The sequence below is a fragment of the Epinephelus lanceolatus genome, chromosome 4 (genome assembly GCF_041903045.1).
Source record: "Epinephelus lanceolatus isolate andai-2023 chromosome 4, ASM4190304v1, whole genome shotgun sequence".
Taxonomy (NCBI): domain Eukaryota; kingdom Metazoa; phylum Chordata; class Actinopteri; order Perciformes; family Serranidae; genus Epinephelus; species Epinephelus lanceolatus.
The window spans coordinates 10,196,220-10,221,754 of NC_135737.1; the positions used below are offsets into that span (position 1 = coordinate 10,196,220).

The following is a 25,535-nucleotide window of genomic DNA, read 5'->3' on the forward strand; positions in this document are numbered from 1 at the left end:
GTCACCAGCATTAATGTTTTTTCATTTATATTTTTTAGTGTGCATTTCAAAAACAAGTTTAAGTGTGCAGCATCTCTATACAGTGGTGGAAAAAAGTTTTCGGACACCCTAAAATTTTACACAATCTCAAATATTATCATGAAATATTTGTGGAAAAATCTTTTTTGTGTTTCAAAAGGTGTGGCTGCATTAGACAGATACAAACAAATACAAATTATATTTTTTTGTTTATTGTTTACAAGAAAAACTAACAAAACTAAATTCTTGACAGTTTCAGTATGTCAGTTCTCAACATTGTCGGTATCAAAGTCAACAAATAACAGAGAATGTGTTCAAAACTGAACAAAAAATAAATAAACCATCACATCATCAAATTAATATTTAGTAGTCCTGCCATTGGCACGTCGTAGAGCTCTAATCTGGCTGGCATGTTCCCCACGAGCCTTTCACACTGTTGAGTGGTAATCTTGTCCCATTCTTCTTGAATTACTGCTTTTAATTCTTCTAAATTCTTTGGTTTATGCTTTGAAACAGACCTTTTGATAATCCACCACAGATTTTCAATGGGGCTCATGTCCGGGGATTGAGCTGGCCACTCTAAGACCTGGATACTGTGCTCCTGCAGCCAAGTTCTACTGGCCTTGGATGTGTGGCAAGGGACATTATCTTGTTGAAACATCCAGTTTTTACCTCGACGGAACAGTGCACGCGCAGAAGGGAGCGTGTGGGTTTCGAGAATGGTACAATACTTGGTAGAGTTCAATGTGCCATCACAGACAGTGAGATGACCAACACCAGCAGCACTCATGCATCCCCAAACCATGATACTGCCTCCACCATGCTTGACAGTAGGTACTGTACATGCTGGAGATAATGCTTCGCCTGGCCTTCTGCTTACCCTCACATTAGTAGGAGGAAGATAAAGTTGGAAACTGGACTCATCTGACCACAAAATCTTCTTCCGATTCCTGGCTGTTCAGTTCTTGTGTGCCTGGGCCCAACGACGCCAGGCTAACCTCTGTCTCTCATTGATCAGGGGCTTCTTGATAGCCTTGTAGGACCTTAAGCCATGATCTAAAAGTCGGCCACGTACAGTGCGGGTGGAACACTGGACACCAGTTTGGTTTGACCACTGCTGCTGAAGCTCCTGTGATGTCATTGGGCGGTTTTGCCTGCACATGCGGATCAGGATGCGGTCATTTCTTGCTGAAGAAACCCTTGGACGCCCAGATCTTGGTTTGTCTTCCAAGCTGTTGGTTCGTCTGTATTTCTGCAGAGTGTATCCAACTGCTGAAGGACTGCATCTGCACTTGCTGGCTATCTGGCGGCAGCTGTACCCTTCCTGGCTGAGAATCTTTATCTTCAGGTGTGTTTCCTGCGTTAGGTTCCTTGTTTTAGCTATTTTTGTGTCTTAAGAACTTTCAAATGTGCTGGCTTTATGTAGACACGAAGCTTGGCAACAAAAATTGTGTCTTTTAATAAAAAGAACGACCTTCATCACTGGTACCAAAATGACCCAATACTCAAAATTTCTTATGTATTTTTATGGAACCAATCAATTTTAAGTTTTTAATGGCTTTTTTAGGATTTATTTAGTATTTTGGCTGTGACTGTACTAAAAGAAATTGCACTTCAAGACCTAAGAGTGATTCTTAATGCAATATTTCACAAATGCATGGGGTGTCCGAAAACTTTTTTCCACCACTGTATTAAATATTCCATTGCTGTGCATGATCACTGTGTCTCAAGTCCGGGTAGCACCTCTAACATTATGGTATTTATTGGTATCCATTTTGCTATACTCCTTTACTGATTTTATAAATACTTTAAATCACGTTAAAACTTTAACATGTTGTTAAAGATTATGTTTTTTAAAAGTGCAGCATGTTGCTACTTGAACCATAGTGGAATCTATCACAGGGGAGCAGGGTTCTCAGAGTTTTAATAGCTTTTGAGGGTTATTGCATGCTTAGTTTTTCCTTTTCTTGTTAAACCTAACATGTTTACCTTGTTAGTCAGGATCACTCTCACATGGAGTGATGATCTTTCTGTGGCAAACAGGTTAATGATTTAGGTGCAGAAAACTAATGGCCAGCATAACTGCGAGGCCTAAAGGTGGACACTGATTCATCACGACATTGGCGAGAGACTGGGCCTTTTACTGCCCTCAAGTTCCATTTGAAAAGGGGACTGTGTTACGCACTGAAAGGTCACTGTTAGAATGTGCTGTGGTGAACTGCCTCCCTGTCACCACAGATATGCCAGTTTCCCCTCAGGTAGCTATGTGGGATGACAGGAAGTAAGCAATTTAGGGCACAGATGTATTGTTGCAGCTGCCATCGCCATCCACCTCTTTGTAACAACAGGTGGAATGAAATTTGTTGTGCAAGGCAAGAATGTGTGGTGTGAGCGTGTGCATATGCATGCAACAGACTGTCTGACATTTGTAATGCCTGAGAATTTGCTGTTGCACCTAGACATCACACTTAGACTGTCATAAGGTGTTATCAACACCCAAAGGAGGTGTATTTTTTACAGTATAATGCACTCTTTCACTTTATATGTTTTTATAGTGTGAGAATTAGCGCAGCCCATGTAATTCACTTTTAGTCTGATAGGGCTATCACAATAACTGCTGTATCACAAGACAACCACAGGGGATGGCAAGCAACTGCCACAACTGTTTATGTTTTGTCTTTATTTTTCATTGGAGCGCTGCATATTTACAGTATGCGACAATTCCAGTAGCGATTCAAGGTCCTGAGCGTCCCTTCTGTGCTCAGCGCTGCATGTTTGCTGTCATTTCTGGTCGTCTAGGGTAGAAAACATACAAGTTTGGGTAAAACATTGCAGCAGTGCATCACTGTCACTTTTTTACCCAGCCGTCCAATCACAGTGGAGGAGGGGTGGGACAAATACCACAAAGACCATCGTCACATTGATAAACAACAACGACATTGGAGGAGAAATTAATACTGAACCAACACAGACTGGTGGGTCTGTCCTCTCTCCCGTCATGCTTCATCCTTCCCTCATTCCAGAGCAGTACCTACCTTGAGCTGACATTTTTACCTGCGCAGATATTCTGTCATAGCAACTCGATGCAACCAGAACATCTCAGCTGAAAAAAATGCTGCACCCCTTATTGCACCTTATTGCCCCCCTGTGTTCTGCATTTAACAATTAATTTGTTTAATAACTGTCATCTTTGCAATATACCTGATGATAACAGTAATGCTTAAAGCGCCAAAATCAGGATAAATAAACAGCTCTAATTTATGAATAGATTTCTTCAGTCTTGATATTTGCACCTTGTTAGAGGAATGCTCATCTGAATCTAGTGAAGTGTGTTTTTAACTTTTAGTCAAATGACCCCAGCTAATAGCCTAAATCTGTCTAAATTAGAGTAGTGCCTTGGAGCGATACTGGCTTTGAGTTTATACCTATGCTTACTTCTGCGCCTGTGCATCCATGCATTCTGTGTGGGCTGGTGCGCGCATCTCTTGCATCCCACCTCTGGTCTCTGATGTCCATTCAGACTTCTGTGGTGTTTGCAGTGCCTTGTGTGTAGTCACATCTTTCAGGAGGCGCATATCTACAGCTCTCTGCGAGCCCTGCAAACCACCTCTGCGGGGCTCTGTTGAAGCTCTGCGCAAGCTTTTCCGCATAAGTTTAAAGCAGGCATAAATGATCAAGATGTATAGTAGCATTTCTTAGTGGTTGCTGTATGTGTGCTTTTATTCCTTATCTGTTTATCTGTGTGCCCCACTAACAGACACCACACCAACCCTGTGGGCACAGAGTGGCGCTGGAAGATGGACCCTGCTGAGAAAATCCTGCAGGATGCCTTGGAGAAGCACCAGAGCATGATTCGACAGTTCAGAGGTTTGTCCTTTAAGCAGGTCAAACATGAGTATTCTGTCCCGTTCAACCTCTCAGTATAACTCTAGCAGTCTGTCTGGCTATTTGATTATCCATCCATCCATCCATCAGTCACGCTGTTGAGTTCACATCATAAACTTTAATCCCTCTTGTAGGAATAAACACGGACATAATAGCACACACTTTGCATCTTCATTTTACTGCTCATGACCTCTTGTAATGCTGCGTGTAATGAAGCAGAGTGAAGATCTGATGCTTCGTCTGCTGTTTTATCACATTTTTTGCTCTACTACCTCATCAATCACTTCCCAACACACACACACACACACACACACACACACACACACAATTTAATTTCCCCATCTGGCACCTCCATTGTGTCAGTGTCACAACTACACTCTATATTTTCTTAAAACCTATCAACATTTGAGCTGTAACGTCACTGAGGGTTCTACAGGATACCAGCTATATTGGAATTACAGTTTATAATGGTTTATAATAAAAGAATTAGCGCTGTAGCCACACTTTTGGGGCTCCAGTATTACTATTTGCAGTAATACTGTTGGCATTTGGGATGTATTTTATCTGGCTGCTACCAGCATTGGCTGAGGATAACTAGTTGGACTCCCAGAGCTCAGTGAAAACCGAATTTAGTGATCATAGTGTAAATATTCCCTCAGCAGATTCTCTCTGAGAGGTTTTGAGGAATGTTGTCAAAACATGGTGGTGACACTTTTATCAGACATTTATTAAAGCAAACAAGCACTGATTGGAAAAATGTTTGTATTCCAGATGGATTTAAGGGTTGTAAACAAGATCTTCACTGCAGCTTATGTTTATTGTTCTGAAAGATTAATCTAGTTCTATACATTTTTCGGTTTAACAATGAATGATTTAATCTTTGAAATGTCCTGACCGACCTGAGGTGATTACTTACTTACTGATATTTTAAAAGACAGAATTATAAACCACACACATAAGCAGCATGAACAGTTGTCACCATCTCAGCAGTGTTGTATTTTGAGCCTCTTTCACGTGAAAGCTGCAGTACAGCAGTACAGCGGTAAGCACTGCACTGCCCCAGTCCAAATTACATCCAGTTTTTTGTTACAGGTATGCTGCAAAGTTTTAACACTTACTTTTTGTGACATGGCTGTGGCTGTGCAGCCTGTTGAGATTCAGAACTAATTTATTCTGCAGACCCCTGTCCGCACAGCCAGAGCCACAGATGCACACTCTCACACAAATACACACACCTCTTCTGTTAAGCCCAAACTCAATTTGCCAAACTGTCTTCTTTTCAGTTCAGTTGATGCTTTCTTTTGTTGCTGCTTTTTTTGTTGTAACTAGTAAAGGACCCAGTACCAACACTTTTCTTTGGAATCCATAGTCTACACTGACCGCCATTGTGGCCTACTTTGAAGAGTTCACCTATAATGCAACCGTGTTATGAATTCTGTAGCGTATCAAAAACAGGTAACAGCAGGCTAACATATGTCTAACACTGTACATAATGACCCATGTAATGTTAGCCCAGACTGTGTTCACACTACGAGTGACAAAGCAACAGCGTGGCACCTACGTTATAGTTGAATCTCCTTTGAAATGCAGCAGAAAAAAAGACTACAAATGTGCCTGTTTGGCGATTCTTGATTAAAGCAAAAGAAAAATGAGAGCCAGAGAATGTGAACAAAGTGATTTGTAAGCTCTGTGGTAAACAAATAGGGACTAAAGATTTAAAACACCACAGATTTCAACTCCCATCTTAGAGCTCACCATCCAGCAGAATACACAGATCTGCCCCTGATGGCATCCACAAGGAGCAGCCAGAGAGAAACTCCTACTACTGTATGATGAGCAATAGTGGTGTGCTATACAGTATCATCTCGTTCATAATAATACCGGCATCATTTTAATATGATATGAAAAATTCATATTGTGATACTCGGGAAATTTGACTTGTTGTTACTATGTAGCTGAAAGCAAAATTATTATCGTTATGTTGATAATGGTGTTATTAAATAAAAATGACCTTACCAGTTGATTCATCTGATATCTCTGTAAAATAGCACTTACTGCCTGTACATTGTGGCCACTTACCGTTATTGCACCTTATGCATCTCCAGTCCATAAAATATTTGTGCCTATGTGTGTCTCTCTCTTCAGATATATTTGGACAATAATTTTGTACATTTTTGTTTTCCTTAAAGCAATATTGTCAACAGGGTAATTTTAATATCGCCCAACCCGACTGCATTTTCTGATTCTCTCCTCAAATGTTTTCAGAAACATATTCAGCTTTCTGTGTAACTGTAATAGGAAAATGTTTCTTACCAGCTGGCCACCGTATTGTTTTCTGTTTCCAAACAGAAGAGCTCACATAATGGTGTCCACCAGTGAGAGTGTTTATTGATAAGGTGTAGCACATTGCATTCTGGTAGTTATAGGTTTTCTACCTACTCTTGAGCCAAAGGGAATGCCACACTGATTTTCTCTATTTTCTCTGGTCATGCAGCACCAATTTCAAAAGTATATGTGTCTCTCTGCTTTATAGACAGCCCAGTTTTATGAAAAGACCATTTTTTCAGTAGTGAACTTCTTTAAATTTGACAAAATCTACAGAGGGTTGACATCAAAGATTGCCTAGCCGTCGTGTATGAGTGTACTTGCAGCCAAAGTATTCTGAGGGCCTGCGACCTCACAATGAGAAGGCTCTAACCTCAGAAGCCACTGCTGATCCCATTATAAAACAGAGAAGCAATTGTACTCAGGAAATGATATAAATGCCAAATGCTGAAAGCTTTTGAGACATATCTTCTTCAAAGGGCTTCTTTATAGCTAATATCATTCTCAGAGCAGTTATTCATGATGTAGTGTAATGCGTGTCATCACAGAAAATGTAATTTCCTGATGTTATTATAATGGAACAATAGTGCACATAAGCTTATATTGACAATAGGCTGGTTCTTCGTTCACTTAAAGTGAAAATAATGCATTTGTTACAAAAGGGATTACAGTTATGGCGCTTTGTCTGGAAATAATGAAAAGCCCATTTTCAGATGCTTTTATAAGGCAAAGCTTTGCATTTATAATTAGAAACATACCAGAGCAAAGCACAAGCCTATAGTGTCATTATCATCTATAATTTTCTTTCCAGTTGCACTACAGAATCACATTAGGCAGCCTTCAACTCCATTTACCATTGACAGCGATACGTTTTGTAATGTCTGGCTCAATGAACAATCCAGACAATGCCTCTGAAAACCCACAGTGTGATGAAACAGGTTGGTTTCTGCTGTGATAAAGTGATGATGTACCGCCTAAAAGGTCTCATCGCATGGCTGTTTTCTGCATCATGCAACAGTTTATAATGAGATGTTATTGTCGCCTTTTAAATACATTAAAAAGCAGTTTTTTGCCCTGACAGCTGTCACTTAAGTTTGTCATGCCCTTCTCTCTGTAAAGACTTCAGAGTGATCTACATTTGAATCCCGCTATCTGAGTGTAGCAATCTAGCCAAGAGGCCCGTAGTAAGAAAATGCATAGAAAATTCAATAGAGTGTTGTGTTAAATGACATTCTTGTCTGCAGGCATGTGCACAGATGGACCCCAGTTGGTGCCCTTTTAACCTCTGACATGAAAAGTGCCCTTTCTGCAAGACATTTTTTTCCATTTTCTTTTAATAATTTCTTATTTTAGGTTTTAAATTTGGCCCACGTAATTAGTTGTCAATTGAAAGCCTGTTGTATGCCTGAGGGCTGCATACAACTTAAATTAAAATAATATTTATGTCTCCCTGCCATGGATCTGATAATTCATTCAAACAAATTTGACATGCGGTTTGGTTCTGCATGAACAAGCCATGTACAAAGAGTGCAGGAGGAGGAGTGCGAAGCTGCAGCCGCTGAATGTGTCTGTTCTCTGGGATTCTTTAATAATATTTAAAGCTTAATTAGAAGATAGTTATAAGAATTAGTATGTTATTATTTAAAAAAAGAAAGAAGAGGAGAAGAAAATAAGGGGAGGAGGAGAGCAAATAGACGAGAGGAAAGCAGAATGAACATAGGCCTTCTGTCGTTTGGAGGGTAGATTGGTTGGTTTATTGTTTTATTTATTCAGAGAGCAGTGTAAAGATTTGTTGTTTGTAAATGGCCATATATTGTTTAGACCATTAAAGCATGCACAATGTGGCATTGTTTTTTTTCTTGTTGCCTGTTAAACATAACCAATAAATGTAGAAAGTGAATGTGTAGCAGCTGCGAGGTACATATGGTATTGATCTTGAGACAACTCTAAGCTACACACATATTTCCTCTACACATTACTGTGCACAAATGTATTGTACATATTAAGACCTCAAGAGCCCTTCTGGTGCTGGCAGACATATGGAAACCTTTCGGCAGGGCATACTTTGCAAGTGCATAAACTTTTTTTGCCACCTGTGTGCACATCACTTGAGCACTTGTTCCACAAAATGTGTGAGCACGACACTGCTTGTCTATGTTGACCCTTAAAGACCCTGTGTTGAAGTCCTCTTGACACAAGATGATGTGCTGGGATATTACACTGTTAGAGATCTTTTTAAACTATTACATTTTTTAGCAGTTGTTTGTTTGTTTGATTTGTTAATTTTTACATTCATCTTTTCTTAGGATGTAATACAGTATATGCTGTTTGGTTGGCAGTTAATTCTAACTGTCCTGCATGCATTTGCGCTCCAGGCAATATGATAAAATTCAAATGAGCCTACATTACGTAGTGCATTTGCATATGTACAGGAAGAAGCTTTGGTGATGTTCTAACTTTCGCAGCTATGTCAACTTATGAATTAAATATTTTGTCTTGTGATTCTCTTAGTTACAACAACAAAGGACTTTTAATTTTTAAAATGTCTCACTCCAGTCATGCATACTGTGCTAAAAACACTACATCCTTCCATCCAAGCCCCCATGTCCTTGTTTGATTTTACCAAGTGAATGCATTGAGGAGGCACCAATCAGTACCACTGGGAAGTGTTCACTGTCTCGTAGAAATTACGTTTGTAAGTTCCTAACCTTTCTGAAATATGTTGTTATGGCAATCGCTGCCCGCCTATTTTTCCAGACAACATTTCTCTCACTTAACAAAACACTAGATGGAGGTAATTGGAGAGGATGCTGGGTGAACAAAGTGCAGGACTTTGACACCAGAACTTTGGGTTTGCACCCAGACCCCTGTTTTAGGTCTAGGCAACAAAAGCACTTTGGTTATGTTAAGGGAAAGATTGTGATTTCAGTTAGATGGTAATAAAAAGGCTAATAAAGAAAAATACTGCTGTAATCACTATGAATGGATACTGTATTGCAAGGTTGCTTTTACTGGCCACAAACAGCTGAAATCTGTTTTCAGTGAACTTTTGTGACTTGCCACATAAGCTAGTTGGCAACATTTCCTAATTATGTTAAAAGAAAACATAATTGGCTGGTTTTATTTTTCCAAAATGTGCTTGCTGCTTTAAATTAGTTGTATATAAACAATTTCCAGAAGACAGGGCTGTCTAAAGGCCCAGACACACCTAACGGACATCAAGGAAGTAGTATCAGTAAAGGCTGACTGTTGTGTTGCCTCATGACACCAAAAAGTTGCACCTAAACACACCGCAAAGACTACAACCAACTGCCAACTAGACTGCATGTTCTGCGCCAGTGTGAAAGGAAGTAATTTTAATGTGTATTTGTCATTAAAAAGGGAAACTGGAAGATCTGCAGGATGGATTCAAGACGCTAGTTAACCAGTTTGCACGTTAACACAACCCGATGTTGAACAAACAAATAATATTTACAGTAACACAAACAGTTATAAACCATTTCTGCCAAAGAACTGAATGGCTAACAAGTAATATTTCCTAATATAACAAGTTAGTTTTGATCTCAGGCCCTCTTGACTTTAGCAGTTTGTTTGTTTTCCTCACTTCAGTTTCTCTTTAGTTTTACTGAACTGAACTTCCAGTCATAGTGATTTCATTCACCGACAGGTTCTGCTGTCTCCGATGTCATTTCAATATGCTGAATCGGCCGGAAAAAGACGAAGGCAGACTAGTGCCAACAGTGCTGGGCACACCGCACAAACTAGGGCGACAGATGCTCACCGACTGCCAGACATTGACCAGTGGCTGACCGCTTGGTGTGTCAGGGCCCTAACTCACCATGACCAAATTAAATGGAGAGAAGTGTGCAACGCAGAGGATAAAACCTTATTAACCATCTCCTATAAATCTTGATGTCTAACCAAAGATAATGCAGGTCAAGTCAAGAGGACATTTCACTGTCAGGTCTTTACTTATAGTTGTCTTCCCTTGAATCAATTCTGCAGCTTCTTATACAGTAACAATCTTCATGATAAAGGCTAATGTCCTTGCTGATAGACTTCATTTTTATCTGAGATATTCACTTCAGAAACAGAGAGCCGCCTCCCCCAAATGATAAAATGTGAGAATGTAACAGAGTTTCACATCACTAATAGCATAAGATCCATTTAATGAGATGTTAGACTCTTAACACACTTGCTGCATCCTCCCAGCTGCTTGATGTGAACAGAGTTAAGTGGGATTTCTCTCGGGGGGACAGTTTGTTGTTTGTTAACTTTGCAGCTGTTTCGAGATGTGATTTGTCCTTGAAAGGTGGCACTGAAACACTTGCTTTCAATGGTTCAACCATACAAAATGCTGCAAACTTATCAATAATTCATAGACTGTGTTATAAAGCATATGAAGGCGACATTCCAAAGTTTTATTTAATTAGGATTCAGTGCAAGTACTCTCAAATCAAATGGCATCTGCTGTCGCTTCAGCAGTATCACATTAAATCCCCATGACAGGGTATGAAACTTTCTCCCCCAAAGCTTTACTATTTGTTTATTCCCTGTCTCCATCAAATTCTTGCCATGTCATACAGCATTTACTGCTTTATCTGTTTGGCTGTTACTTCACTAGACGCTGTCTGCCTCCCACCCTGTCCTCCAAACCCCAAAAATCAGAAGGCTTCATCCACACTAACATTTCTTTAGCAGAAAGGGTTCGTCATTTTTTGCTGTTTACGTCCAGCATCAACACTACTGCAGTGTTTTCTGTAACCCCTAAAACAGAGACCTTTGAAAACGCTGCTGATCCCGTTTTAGTTTTAAAAACAATGACATAGACACACACCTTTGCTTCGCATTTTGGTCTTGTAAGTCACATGTCAAGCAAAACATTAAAGGGATAGTGCACCCAAAATCGGTGAGATCGGTGGGCGAAGCGGCTAGCACACCTAATGGCTGACGGCGCCCCAAACTAACGTCCAAGAACACAAAATTGAATCCAAAAAGTATCTCCATACTGCTCATCCATAGTGATCCAAGTGTGCTGCAGCCCCGACATAAAAAGTTGTTTCGAAAAACATCTTATGAACTCTGTTTTTAGCCTCACTGTAGCCTGTAGCTCTGACTGCTCCGCGCTCACAGAGAAGACAATCCACTTCCTGTTTACACCAGGATGTGAATCCCCAATGCACTTGAATGGTCATGTGATATGTTGTTTCAGGCATCTTAGTATGGAAGGAGATTATTTCTAAAATGAAAGAAAGTATGTGGCCTTGATCACAGGTTCTGTATGTCTACATATTCTTATACAGACTCATGTCGTTTCTTCGGCTGTTTCACGTCCTAGGTAGTTGTTCATTAATCCAATTTTGCTTGTTCCATGTATCTAATTTATGTATGTAATTCTAAATTCAGTTATCTGTAGGCATGATCCAAATGTGGAATTTCCTCCATTGGATAATAAGAATTTCCTTTGGCATAACTACATATGACTAAAGCCCTTACACAGAGACTCGTGATAGGACCGTTACGAAGTCCCTTCATCATGCTGGGTTTGCTTTTTTTGTACAGAACCAAACGATGGCAGCATAATACCACCCCAGTGTGTGATTTTGATGGCATGACATATAACACAACAGTGTCAGACTCTAGTGTGACATATAACGTACATGTCAGCAGCACTTTACAAACAATGGCAATGACATAACATGGCAAAAATAATCATTTACCTTCTCTGTTATGTAGCGGCTGATTTCGTCTTTAGTGTGGAGGGTAAGGAGCTCCCAGACCTCATTGGTTTCCCGATTTGCGCACATTTCTGTTGCTGTTCTTTTTCTTTGAGTTAGCTGCTAACTGCTGCTAGCTGCTTTTTAAATCTCCCCGTGGTGGGTTACACACATAACACCACGTCAAAATGTCACTTCCAGTTCAATCCTATCAGGTGTTTTCCAGGAAAAGTCAATTTGGTGCTGTTACTGCCTCTGCTGCCGGCTTTAAGGTGAGACAACTCTGTCACGTCGTTCCACGATTGTACCTTTTATACAGAACAGCAAGGCAGAAAAACAGTGAGACAGTCCTGCCTTTAACAGGCAGTGTAAAAGAGGCTTGAGACTTTCAAGATTCCTTACTCTTAAAGTAATATTTTTGGGTCTGATGCCTATAGGTTAGGTTTGTACTGTTAAATGCTTGTTCCCATTAATAAGTCGTTTCCTTTTTTCTTTTTTTTTTTTATTACTTTTGATTTATAAATCTCAAAGTTTAACAGCAATAGCCTTTTAAACTTTATAACATTTCTTGAAAATAGTCAGGAACTTATGCTGAGTCTATTATTACAGCCCCCTGTAGTTTGTGCTGATGAATCCACTGAACATCGGAAGAGTCCAAGACCACCCAGTGGAAAAAGAGGAGAGAGGGAGTAGAAGAGAAAGACTGGGCTTCAGGCCCGGCTCCCAAAGCTCAAACTTTCAGCATCTCTCTTCTGCTCATTTTTCATGAACACCACACGTCTCTCTTGTGCCTTTTTTTTGCTTTATGTAATTACTCAGTTTGACCTCACTTCAAAGCCTGACCTCATGCTGTTACTTCCCACAGTTTTTTAACTTGGAGCTGTCTTGATTTGTGCTTCCACATGTCAGCCCACTCATTTTATCGTTGGGAGGCATTCATCAAGTCAAAGGTGGAATCGACAACAAAACTATCATTTATTCATCCACTGACCTCTCTCCCTCCAGGTGTCCCTGGAGTGAAGCCCGAGCGGTACGAGGAGGGCTTGGCAGTCAAGCACTGTGCTCTCTCCCTGGTGGGTGAGCCAATCATGTACCCTGAAATCAACACCTTCGTCCGCCTTCTCCACTCCCACCACATCTCCAGCTTCGTGGTCACCAATGCACAGTTCCCACAGGAAATCAGGTAGGGGCAAAAGGAATCACACAATTGTTTGTGTGGTTGTTCTTGTTTCTCTCTTCTCTCAAAATATACAGTACAGGCCAAAAGTTTGGACACACCTTCTCATTCAATGCGTTTTCTTTATTTTCATGACTATTTACATTGTAGATTCTCACTGAAGGCATCAAAACTATGAATGAACACATGTGGAGTTATGTACTTAACAAAAAAAGGTGAAATAACTGAAAACATGTTTTATATTCTAGTTTCTTCAAAATAGCCACCCTTTGCTCTGATTACTGCTTTGCACACTCTTGGCATTCTCTCCATGAGCTTCAAGAGGTAGTCACCTGAAATGGTTTTCCAACAGTCTTGAAGGAGTTCCCAGAGGTGTTTAGCACTTGTTGGCCCCTTTGCCTTCACTCTGCGGTCCAGCTCACCCCAAACCATCTGAATTGGGTTCAGGTCCGGTGACTGTGGAGGCCAGGTCATCTGCCGCAGCACTCCATCACTCTCCTTCTTGGTCAAATAGCCCTTACACAGCCTGGAGGTGTGTTTGGGGTCATTGTCCTGTTGAAAAATAAATGATCGTCCAACTAAATGCAAACCGGATGGGATGGCATGTCGCTGCAGGATGCTGTGGTAGCCATGCTGGTTCAGTGTGCCTTCAATTTTGAATAAATCCCCAACAGTGTCACCAGCAAAACACCCCCACACCATCACACCTCCTCCTCCATGCTTCACAGTGGGAACCAGGCATGTGGAATCCATCCGTTCACCTTTTCTGCGTCTCACAAAGACACGGCGGTTGGAACCAAAGATCTCAAATTTGGACTCATCAGACCAAAGCACAGATTTCCACTGGTCTAATGTCCATTCCTTGTGTTTCTTGGCCCAAACAAATCTCTTCTGCTTGTTGCCTCTCCTTAGCAGTGGTTTCCTAGCAGCTATTTGACCATGAAGGCCTGATTGGCGCAGTCTCCTCTTAACAGTTGTTCTAGAGATGGGTCTGCTGCTAGAACTCTGTGTGGCATTCATCTGGTCTCTGATCTGAGCTGCTGTTAACTTGCCATTTCTGAGGCTGGTGACTCGGATGAACTTATCCTCAGAAGCAGAGGTGACTCTTGGTCTTCCTTTCCTGGGTCGGTCCTCATGTGTGCCAGTTTCGTTGTAAAGTAATGATGGCCACTCGTTTTTCTTTAGTTAGCTGATTGGTTCTTGCCATAATATGAATTTTAACAGTTGTCCAATAGGGCTGTCGGCTGTGTATTAACCTGACTTCTGCACAATACAACTGATGGTCCCAACCCCATTGATAAAGCAAGAAATTCCACTAATTAACCCTGATAAGGCACACCTGTGAAGTGGAAACCATTTCAGGTGACTACCTCTTGAAGCTCATGGAGAGAATGCCAAGAGTGTGCAAAGCAGTAATCAGAGCAAAGAGTGGCTATTTTGAAGAAACTAGAATATAAAACATGTTTTCAGTTATTTCACCTTTTTTTGTTAAGTACATAACTCCACATGTGTTCATTCATAGTTTTGATGCCTTCAGTGAGAATCTACAATGTAAATAGTCATGAAAATAAAGAAAACGCATTGAATGAGAAGGTGTGTCCAAACTTTTGGCCTGTACTGTACATTCCAGCCTCTCTGTTTTGGCTCATTATGGTTCTGTGGTATATTTTTATTCCCTGCCTTTGCAAGCTCTTTTCTTTGAAGTCCGGGGGGATGAATTGGAAAGTAGGGAGTAGGAGTGTGTCGCAGTAGTTAGGTTCCTTCCTCGCAGGAAGGATCAAAGGTTTACTATCCACAATTATAAGTGCCGTGTGTCCTTTAACAAGGAGGGCACAACACAATGGAAGAGTTTGTTAGTCAGCAGTACATTGTTAAATTAAACTTTCAGTGCTTTGAAACAGAACTCCAACTTTATTAGAAGTTTCAGAAGCAGACTTTTCAAAACCTTTGCAAATCAAACTGAAACTCTGCATATCTTTTGCTGTGTTTACACCGAGCGTCCACACTATTCGGCCCCAGCCTTTTTGAACCCCTAACACGGCGACCTCTGAAAATGCTCCTGACCAGGGTTGCATTTTAGACTGGGCAGGCAGAAACGCAGACATGAAAACAATTACACAATAACCTTCTCTCGCTTCCTGAAAGGGTCTCATCAGTCACTCCGTGTCAAGCCAAAACATTAAAGCTAAAATTCTTCTTGTATGGGTACTCCTTTTCTATTGCCAAGGTTTCCTCCAGTGATGGATAATGCTCCCAGTACTACTACTTTTATCAAGCGGCAACCTCTGGAGCTGAAAAATGACGCATGGAAAAACTGCAGTTCATACAATGGCCACTTGAGGCTGGCTCTAAAACAGAGTCAATCCCAAAGACACCCATGTTAAAACACCGAACTTTACAGCAGAAATAAACATGTTTACACCCTGGAAAAAAGAAAAATTTTGGTCTCAATAAGTAATTTCAACATTCATGAAAACTGTACAGAGGGTGAATTTTTAAATCACTCAAACGTTTAAATCTTAAGGGTTAAAGTTTGGGATATTTAGGGGTGGGGTCACTTTGAGTGACAGGCCGTCTGCAAGGTGTTGCCACAGTCCATGTGTCAGATCCACCCCTTGCCCCTCCACATGTCCACCCTCTCATCCAATTACAGTTGTTTCTGGCTCCAAAAATCCAAGATGGTGACGGCTGAAATGCCAAACACAAGGATTCAGAACAGGAGTCCACAAACCAATTGGTGACATCATGGTAACTATGTCCACCATTTTTAACAGTCTATGGCTTTAATATTTCTCAGGATTTGCTTTTTGCAGCGACTCCTGATCTTCTTTCTGCTGCATTGACCGCCTTATACTCATGTTACTTTGAGTAGCAGTTTCGCTTTGTTATTGGTTTAGGCAAAGACATCTTTTGTCTTACCTTTTGCCAGCTCAGCAGTAGACAATCTGCTTCCTGTTTACATTTTTTCGGAAATGATGCTAAAACACCCGTGTGTACGGAGATCATTTTTGTTTTAAATCACTGTTTTAAAATGAAAACGTATTTGAACTGGCCCTCTTAAACCATCACAAATGAATGTTAAAGCCTGTGCTTGAGTGCTGAAACATGTGTTTGCTCTAATGACTTTACAAAGCTTTTACAAAAGGAATGGAGAAATATCTCAACTTCTTACAAAAAATAAAACCCAGTTATTTTCAGTGATTGACCTGCAGGCGATGCTGCATGTCAGTTTGACAATGGCTTCTCTAAAATGCTGCATTTTAAGTCATAACCCAGCCACAAGAGTTCAGGTCTCCGCATTCTGCATCCATGTGTCTGTGACAGGAGTTCACCACAGGAACAGTTCCTAGAGGCATGTACATTATGCATCTACATTAACTTTATGAAAAATTCATAAAAGGCAATGCCACGTCAGATGGCTTTATGTGCAGCAACACACACACACACACACACACACACACACATACACACATTCAGGAGGGTTTGTGAGCATCAACATGAAAAGTTTTGTGTACTGAATGACCTCAGAGTGTCATTATTTCCTGCACTACAGCTTCTACTCAGCACTCTGTCAACACAAGAATGTGCCTGCAAGCCCCACTGACATCCCTTTGTTTAAAAAATAAAACAAAGCCAAGTACATCCATCACATGTACAGTAAGTATAAGAAGAACTTGCCGAACGTGTTTTTAGGGCAACATTGCCATGTGCTAAAAACAGCATTATGGATCATTTATACTCCCTTTACGTACAATAACAGATACGTCCATTGAAACGTTGTAAGCATCACTGCCCTCATACTTCCATGTGTCCTTTATGTTGGCATCAATACAGCCAATAGATGACACTTGAGGGCAGAGTCAGATGTTTCAGACAGCAACAGCAGAGGCAACGGTGGTGGAGGTCGTAATAATGGACCTTTTAACGGAGGCAGCATTGTAGACGGCAGTGATCTGTGAAGCCAATAAATACATCACCACATGTAGACAGAGAATTCTTTTCACTATAATATCAAGTTGTTCCGTTCCACTGTCGTCGTTTCCTACGGTCATGTCTGTCTTGAACTGCGCTACGCTGGCTGCATGATCTCTGGTGGTACTGCTCCATTTCCTAAAAATGATACATATGAAATTGCAAAAATTGTAAAGGAGTGTAATGACGTCAAAAGATTTGAGAAAAGTTGAAGAAAAATGGCTGTGTTATGCCTGCCCCGAAAGGTGCATGGTAAGGAGGGACGTGACACCGGGTTAAAGGAAACAGGAAACAGGGACTTGCTTCAGGGAGTCAGAGAGAAGGTAGGCAGAGTAAGAAGCCACTAATACAGACCCAGCCTACACCTTCACAGGTGCCCCCAAAACAGTCCTCTGTCATCAGTGAGTGAGTCAGTGAGCTGCACGTGGAACACATAGAGCAGACACACAAACAAGCAAAGCAGCCACATAACATGTAACACTCCCTTCCTTAAAATTGCAGCCATACTGGGGTCATCCAAAGGTACATGTGAGAGAGCATCAGCCACAACATTGCCATACCACTTTTTGTGTCAGATTTCTCTTGTGAAGTTTTGGACCATAAGGGCCCAGTGCATCAGCTGTTGATTACTGTTAAACATCCGATTTAGAAACACAGGAGAGGTGATCTGTAAAAACTACCACTAACAATGGAATCAAGCCAACGTAAGCCTCGAAATATTGGAGGACCCAGAGCATTGCTAAGGCTTCATTTTCCATTGTGCTGTACTTAGGCTGGGCTGCAGGGAACAGACTGGGTGATCAATGCCAAAGGAACCTCCTTTAGCAATACAGCACCAGCTTCACTACCACTCGCTTCAACCTCCAACTTGAATGGCACTGCAAAGTCTGGTGCCGACAGCACTGGAGAGCTACAGATAAGACTTTGTACAGTGTGAAAAGCCTGCTGGTATTTTTCCTCCCAAATCAAACAAAGTGGGGATAAGGAGGTCTGTCAGAGGGGAGACATTGGAAGTGAAGTTAAGGTAAAACTCTGGATTGTAACTCAAGAAAACGGATAGCAGATACCTCAGCATCTACTGGCCACACTTGGTCTTGACAGACCTGCTCATTAAGATAAGTGATGGTAGCCTTAGGGAACTCACATTTAGCAAAGTTCAAGGTGAGAGAAGCTTATTGCCAACACTGAATCAGCAGAGTAGACTTCCACATCATTAAGATATGTCTCACAGTTTGCTGCTCCAGACAACACCATCCGCATTAGGCGTTAAGAGGAGGCTGGGGCATCGCGCCATGACTGTGTACTGCAGGAATAGTCTGGGTTAACAAATGCAGAGCCCCAATTATGTTAAGACTGGCTTGAAGACTGCAACATAAGGAAGGATGCAGCACTGGGTTAAATGACAAGATTAACTTTTTTTTTTATTTATCAAACAAAAAGAGTCTTGTGTCAGGGAGTCAGAGAGAAGGTAGGTAGAGTAAGGAGCCACTTGTATAGACCCAGCTTACACCTTCACACAGGTGCTCTCGAACAGTCATCTATCATCAGTGAGTCAGTCAGTGAGCTACACACACACACACACACACACACACACACACACAAGCAGTAACAGGATATAGAATGACATGTAAAGCTGTTTGTCACTTGACCTGTTTGTAATAAATAGTTTTCATGTTCAGATGTTTACCTTGGTTTCCGTCACTCTACATGCCCTCCGACCTTACATCTCAAGATGCCGCTCTGTCCAGAAGCCTTGCAAGTTGTCATCAAGACATTCACTGACACAGGCGATATGTCAGCTAACTTGCCTGTCACAGGCTGACTTGTCATATCCTCATGGAGCAGGTGGATGGCAAGGACAGCCATCACCTTTTTTTTCTGTCTGCCAGAGCCACCTGGTTGGAGATGAGCTGTTGCAGTTTATTGATTTTTTGTTCCAGTCCTGTTTTTGTGAGAGGGAACTGTTTATTTACTGGAGAAAGAGCTGAATTTCCAAACTTTCTGTCTCATTTCTCATTTGGCTAATTGGTTGTTTTTGCGTCTTTACATAATTGCCTCTCTTGCACAGCAAATATTTTTATCCCCCATCTAAAGACACATGAAAGGGGAGCGCTCCTCTTGTTTCAGTCATGTAGATGTTTTACACTTTTCTGGTTCTGTTTACTTCTCTGGTGCGTCCTCCGGCTCTTACGGATTGTGCCACAAGTTAATGTCTTTCCTTATTTAAAATTGATGAGAAGCAGTATAAATAAGTAATATAAATAAGGTGTTTTTTCACAGCTTCCTCGTCAGCTGCCCCCTCATTTTGCCATCATCCGTCTCTGCGATGAATTTGTTACTTAGAGCACAACTAGACTTTATGTTGTTGCATGTGTAATATTGAATGGAAGAAGAAATGTGTACTGAGTGGAGCTGAGCAACAGATATATTATATTCTATATTCAGCCCAAATATTTTCTGCCTTGTCTCACACTAAAGGAGAACTACTGCCTTCCTTCAGAGAGCTGACACAAATACACTTGTGATGTGGGAGTGTGTAAAGTTCCATGATATTGAGGGTGACTAACTTAAATGTGTTCTTCATATTTTGTTTTATTTTTTTCAAATGCTCCAAAGGTTTGTACTTCACCTCTTATCAGACTCTCTTTCTTTCTCAGACTGGATCATTTTTATCCTCATTAATCCTCTATATTTTCTATCATTTCCAGGAGCCTTGTACCTGTTACCCAGTTGTATGTTAGTGTGGACGCCAGCACCAAAGATAGTCTGAAAAAGATCGACCGACCGCTTTTCAAGGACTTCTGGCCCCGCTTCCTGGACAGCCTCAGGGCCCTGGGAGAGAAGGTAAGCTGCACGCTAAGCTAGTTTGGTTTCCAGGCAGAAAGTCATCAAGGTCTAACTGTATTTTACTGAATATTTGCGCAGTCAAACTTTCCTGTTCAAATATGGTAAAACAAATGCTCTGCATTTGCAAAATGCTAAAGCTGTAAATTTATAGCTGAACCACGCAGAGTAGCTGTCATTGCATGTAAACTGGTAAACTTCCCTCCATCTTACCAGCACCCAGATCTCCCTGCTCATCTCTCAGCTCGCTGGCTCTTGGGCTGTTGCTCAAACTACAGATTGTACTTCCACATTTTTGTATGCCCGCCACCACAGACACAAAGAGTACAGAAGTGGATTGAAAGGGAGAGCTGCCCTTAACTCTTTCTTTTTCTCAAACTTGGATCAAAAGGTAAAACTAGGCAGTGCTGATTAAATATAAACCAAGACTCCATGATTCTTTTCTTTTTTTCTTCTGCCAGTGTGTCCTGTGTATCAGTCTGTGTTCCTCTCTAAATTCGGAGATTTTTGGACCCACAGTTGCAGTTTGTGGAGTTTTGAGTCACAGCGTGGATAATTGATGAGTCAGTGCGGTCAGAGTTGATCTAATCAGATCAGATTGATGGATGAGAGGAGCAGCCGTTTGTGAGTGAAAGCAAACTTTAAGACCCAACACAATGATCCGTTAAATTTCATGTTCACTGTGCTTCACCACTGCTCCGTCTGTGCCCAGAGTACTCTGCACGGGAAGAATGTGAAGCAGTGCATAAGCGAACGGTACATATGTGCTATCAGCAGGTTTTAATAATAAAGTTGGACTTGGCCCAAAAGAAGATTTGTGCAGCACCCTGAATGAAGGGTTTGTTTGGTAAACGTGCAAAACCCAGGACAGGAAAGAGCTGACAGTTTTTACTATAAAGGTTTTCTGTCATCTCTCTCACTGTTGAGCACATTTGTTTTCCCAGGTCAGAACAGCTAATAACCTCAAGCTTGATCAAGTCTATTTAATTACCTCGCCTTAGTATTTCTGCATCATAAGTACACAAATTGAATGGTGTTTTTTTTTGAGCCTGTAATTAAGTGTAGAACTAATTAGGCTATCCCCTGGAAATTTTGCTAAGCTTCATTACTTGCATTCATTTTACTATATTAATTTGATGGGTATTTTCCTGCTGCTGCTGCTGTTGCTGTTATTATTATCATGCCACTGTTTGTGCCCAGCTTCAGAATCAGTGTAACTGAGATTCACAGAGACATGCTCAGACCAGGCACCCAGCGTTGTTTGAGAGATTGTGTTGTATATGGTCGTTTATAAGTAAATGAATGATGCAGCTCAACACCAGTTTCTTATTCAAAGTGATACTGTGTTTTTGAAGTGGGGCTGTATGAGGTACTAATCTGTAGTCAGTGTATTATATACAGTTGGTGGCAGTAGGCACGCTCTCAGTTTAGGGAAACAAAAGGGGCTAGCTCCTCAGAAGCTCAGAAAAGTATTTTAGCCACCTAGAAAAAAGGCATACTTTAATAAAATCAATATCCGTCCAAGTGGACACTAGATATTTTCACCACTTTACCTTGCTGTCAGACAGCCCTTTGCTTTGGCACTACATTTTTCAACTGTGTAACATCCATATTCCTACACATAAGCCCAACTAAACTGTGCACTGTAACACAGCAGATCAGCTGTTCGGGTCAGAAAGTGCTGACCATTTATAAAATGGTGCATATTATGGCTTTTGGGCTGCTGCTAGTTACACTGAATATAGACATCAACTCTGCAAGACTGAAACAACTCGGCCATTGCAGAAGTCATTTCTCTTCGAGGGTTCTGTGAAACCACCACCAAATACGAGAGACTGAAGAGTGCTGCTGTACCCAACCATCAGGTGCAAGTATGCTAAATACCTACACATAACTGAAACGACTTCGCAAACAACCAGTAAAGTGTGAAGTGCTAGCATTTTCTGATTCAGAAAGATCTTGAGGTTGTGTTGAAACTAAGTCCTACTCATGGCAGCAGGAGCTCTCTGGGTCCGTGAGTATGCATTTACAGTTCACAGTTAGCTTGTGATCTTTCTTGGTCTCCAGTTTCCACACTAGTTTAGCCTTTTCTCTCATTTTCAGTGTGTTCCGTCTCCCTCCACAAAACTTCATAAAAACTCAGTTTGTTTTATTTTCTTATATTTGTTGTCCCCTCCATGAACCACTAAAGTCTGACCTGAACATTTGTCCTACAGTGTAACAGTGCATGGTGCAGCCCTGCCTTTGTGTAGTAAAACAGAAGTTCTATGGGAAAATTTTGCGCCAAAAGAAAGGGCTGCCTGATTGCAAGGTAAAATGGTCAAAATATTGTAAATATAGCATCCACTTAGACTGATATTGATCTTTTTAAGCAGGTGTTTTTTAAAGTGGCTAGAATATGTTTTGCTGCTAATCCCCATCCACAGCAGTATGTTGCTGAGGTTCTGTGGTGGTACTACTAACTGCCTCTCCAAACTGCCGTCTACTATATGTGATACACTGATTATAGATGAGTACCTCATGCAACCCCACTTCAAAAAATGAAAACTATCCCTTTAAGTGTTTGTTGGTAGTGAGAAACATTTGACTCATATCTGGGAATGTAGAGAAAGGTTTGGGGAATTGGTGACAGGTAATGTTTTTATGTGATTAAACCTTTGAATAGAAAATAAACTTTGTCAGGGGTACAAAGCCGTTCTTAAACTGCTCCACACCAACTGAAGATCTTGACAACACAAGTTCATTACTTGGTAAACTGTGAACACAAATATGCAGTTGTGGTGATTTTTAACAAAAGTGATCTCTGATCTTCACCTCACTGTCAAACTGTTGAAAGTGGCAGATTCTTACCTCCTGTGCAGACTCATCTTTCTTGTTTTGTTTTGCGTGACTCAGAGCAGCTGATAAAAAGCCTGATTGATTCCTCTCAGAAACCACAGATTGAGATGCCCTCTATATTCACTGAATTCCTCTGCCATGACAGCAAGATGCCATAAATGATAGAGAGCACTTTAAGCCTTTAACACTTGACTCAAGTGGGGAAGAGTGGCTTTTTATTGATTCTTGAGACTTTTAACAGTTTGGCTCTATAATGCCGCTGCCACCACTGTGGGGGATGAAAACATCCAGAGGTGTACGTTTCTATTAAGTGTGTGATCTGTGTCCACGAAAAAGTGTGTGCATTTTGTGAGCAGAGAGGAAGAACATTATCGTAGCCTGCATCTAACCACCAGACCTCTTGTGTGAATTGTTCTCCTGTAAGTGTGTTTCCTAAAAAGCCAAAGTAAGGGAAAAGAAATAGTGTTTGGGTGCAGCGGCAGAGCGACCTTGAGAAAGATGTGGGCTGTGAAGTCTCTCAGAGGGAGCCTTTGTTACACCTATGTGTAATGGGCCGGCTTCCTCTTGTTTAATGCTTTAGCAAACTATGGACAAATTCATTATCACTCTGCTTGAGGCAAATCACTGGCGATGGATCATTGCACTCTGATTGCATCTAGAGCAGCCATTTTCACCCCATGCCAACAAGTTATTATCAGTGTGAGGGAACTGCAGGGGTGGGCAAAATAAGAGGAACATCTCAGCTGAATAAATCAATACATTCTAATAAATACTACCATGTGGAGTTAAAGGGATACTTTGCTGATTTTCAACCAGGTTTGTATCATAACAGTGTGGGTGGTATGTGTAAATGAACTGTGGGAAACTTCCCTCCATCTTACCAGCACCCAGATCTCCCCACTCACCTCTCAGCTCAAATCTTTTTGCATCTCATGTCATCAAGCAGATTTTCGGGGGTCTAGGGCTGCTGCTTGAAATACAGACTGTACTTATTTAGACTCACAAGTCAGTCTTTAGATGCTTTGCTTAACTAAAGACTGATGACTTTCTCCCTGATTTTGTGTTTAGATGGGCAGATACAATTTCAGAGTTTAAAAAAACTCCCTACGTTGCAGAACCAATAGTAAATCTGCAGGGCGGTCCTTCGGTGGCTCACTGAACTCTTGTGCTTGTAAACATAGTCCCACTAGAAACACGTGTAGCGGTACAAAATGGCTCAGCCGCACTCGCAGAAAACGCCGTCAAAGTTAGTGGATGTTTGTCGCGCTTGCGGCGACACATTCTCGCCAACTAAAAGAAACAAACATAATCTTTTACAAGGCCATGACTCATCCGTCTGGCCGGACTATAGAGGGAATCGCCTTGTTGTTTACAAATACTTCCGATGAGCACACGTTTGATAAAACGGAGTTTAATCTCTCGGCATCCATTTTCAAGCTCTCTGTGTGTTTGTTTCCTTGCGGACGAGAAAAGGGGGAGCGCACATTTGCGGGAGGGCGTGTCCTTTTCAAAAATGCAAGAGGCGTTGCTTTGTTGCCGGCCATTTTCTTCGGTGTGTTAAACACACTTTAGAAAGGAGTGTCCCCAGACTATCAGAAGGCGGAGATCTCTGATTGTCTGGTGACGAGACTAGTACTTACTCATTCTTGTATGCTCACCACCATGGACACAAAAAGTATAGAAGCGGATCAAGAGAGAGCTGACCCCTTCTCTCCATCTCTCTCCATCTCTCAAACTCAGACCAAAATCAGATCAAACTGTTAAACTAAGCAGTGCTTAAATATGAACCAGTGTTAATTCTGGTAGCTATTTTAGATTAAGTCTTAGTGTTAAGATGAAAATGCTCATTAGTTTTAGTCACATTTTTTAATCTTTCATTGTTTTAGTCTAGTTCCAGTCAACAAAAAGTCATTACATTTTAGACAAGATGTCTAAATGTGTCTTTAAACTAATCTAATTAGGCTAATACAGGTACCACAAAAAATGAAACCAGGGCGACAGGTTTTATTAAGTGTTGAAATTTCATTTAGGCATAATTTTTTCTACAACTGCAAATAATTTCGACACAATTACAAACTGGCATTTCTTCAGCAGAGTTTTTAGGATAATTTACAAGTACACACTGGTCATCATTTGAAAAGCTCCAAATCTCGTTCTAATTTGAGACAACTACTTCACTGTAAACCCTGACTTATTCATCTCATCTCACCATAAAACTTAATTTTAGCGCAACTTATTTCTAAATTTGCAACATGTTTGTCTGGAGGTTTAAACTCCTGTTCTCTCACAGTGTCTGTGATTAAAACTGGACTGTTAGAAGGCTGCTTGCTCTGCTGCGTTTCAGCAGCTAACAAGAAGAGCTAGCTGCTAACAGCCGCCGCTACAACTAACACACTCCACAATCCATCCAGCAGCTCTTCTATCCAGAGTCAGACACACAGCTGCTTATTAACTGCAGAAGTACAGCTCACAACTCGTGCCAAAGGCTGACGCTGCTCTGGTGTTAACACTTTGCAGACTAGCAAAACATCTTGGCACTGACTATTTACTGGCATTTACCATCACGTTTGTGCTCTGATCTCATACCGTTCATACAGCATTAGAAAATAATTGCAAGCACGGCCTTTCTCTGCATTATAGTTGAAACATTTCTCTCGAACTTTTTATAAAATAATCTATTTTTCTGTTATCTTTACATTTTAAATGTCCGATAGCCCACCACAAACATTTTAGTCCCATCTCCTAAGTGAAAAGAAAAC

The 25,535-nt window shown here is 41.1% G+C and overlaps 1 protein-coding gene across 1 annotated transcript in view; it reads left to right on the plus strand.

The window, feature by feature from the left end:
* The window catches only part of tyw1 (tRNA-yW synthesizing protein 1 homolog (S. cerevisiae)), a 98,557-nt gene that overhangs the window by 29,587 nt on the left and 43,435 nt on the right, over positions 1-25,535 (plus strand). The window contains exons 11-13 of the mRNA XM_033631669.2: positions 3,776-3,885; positions 12,951-13,128; positions 19,803-19,938. Of these exons, the coding sequence (XP_033487560.2) occupies positions 3,776-3,885; positions 12,951-13,128; positions 19,803-19,938 (424 nt within the window). The remainder of the gene's footprint in view (positions 1-3,775; positions 3,886-12,950; positions 13,129-19,802; positions 19,939-25,535) is intronic.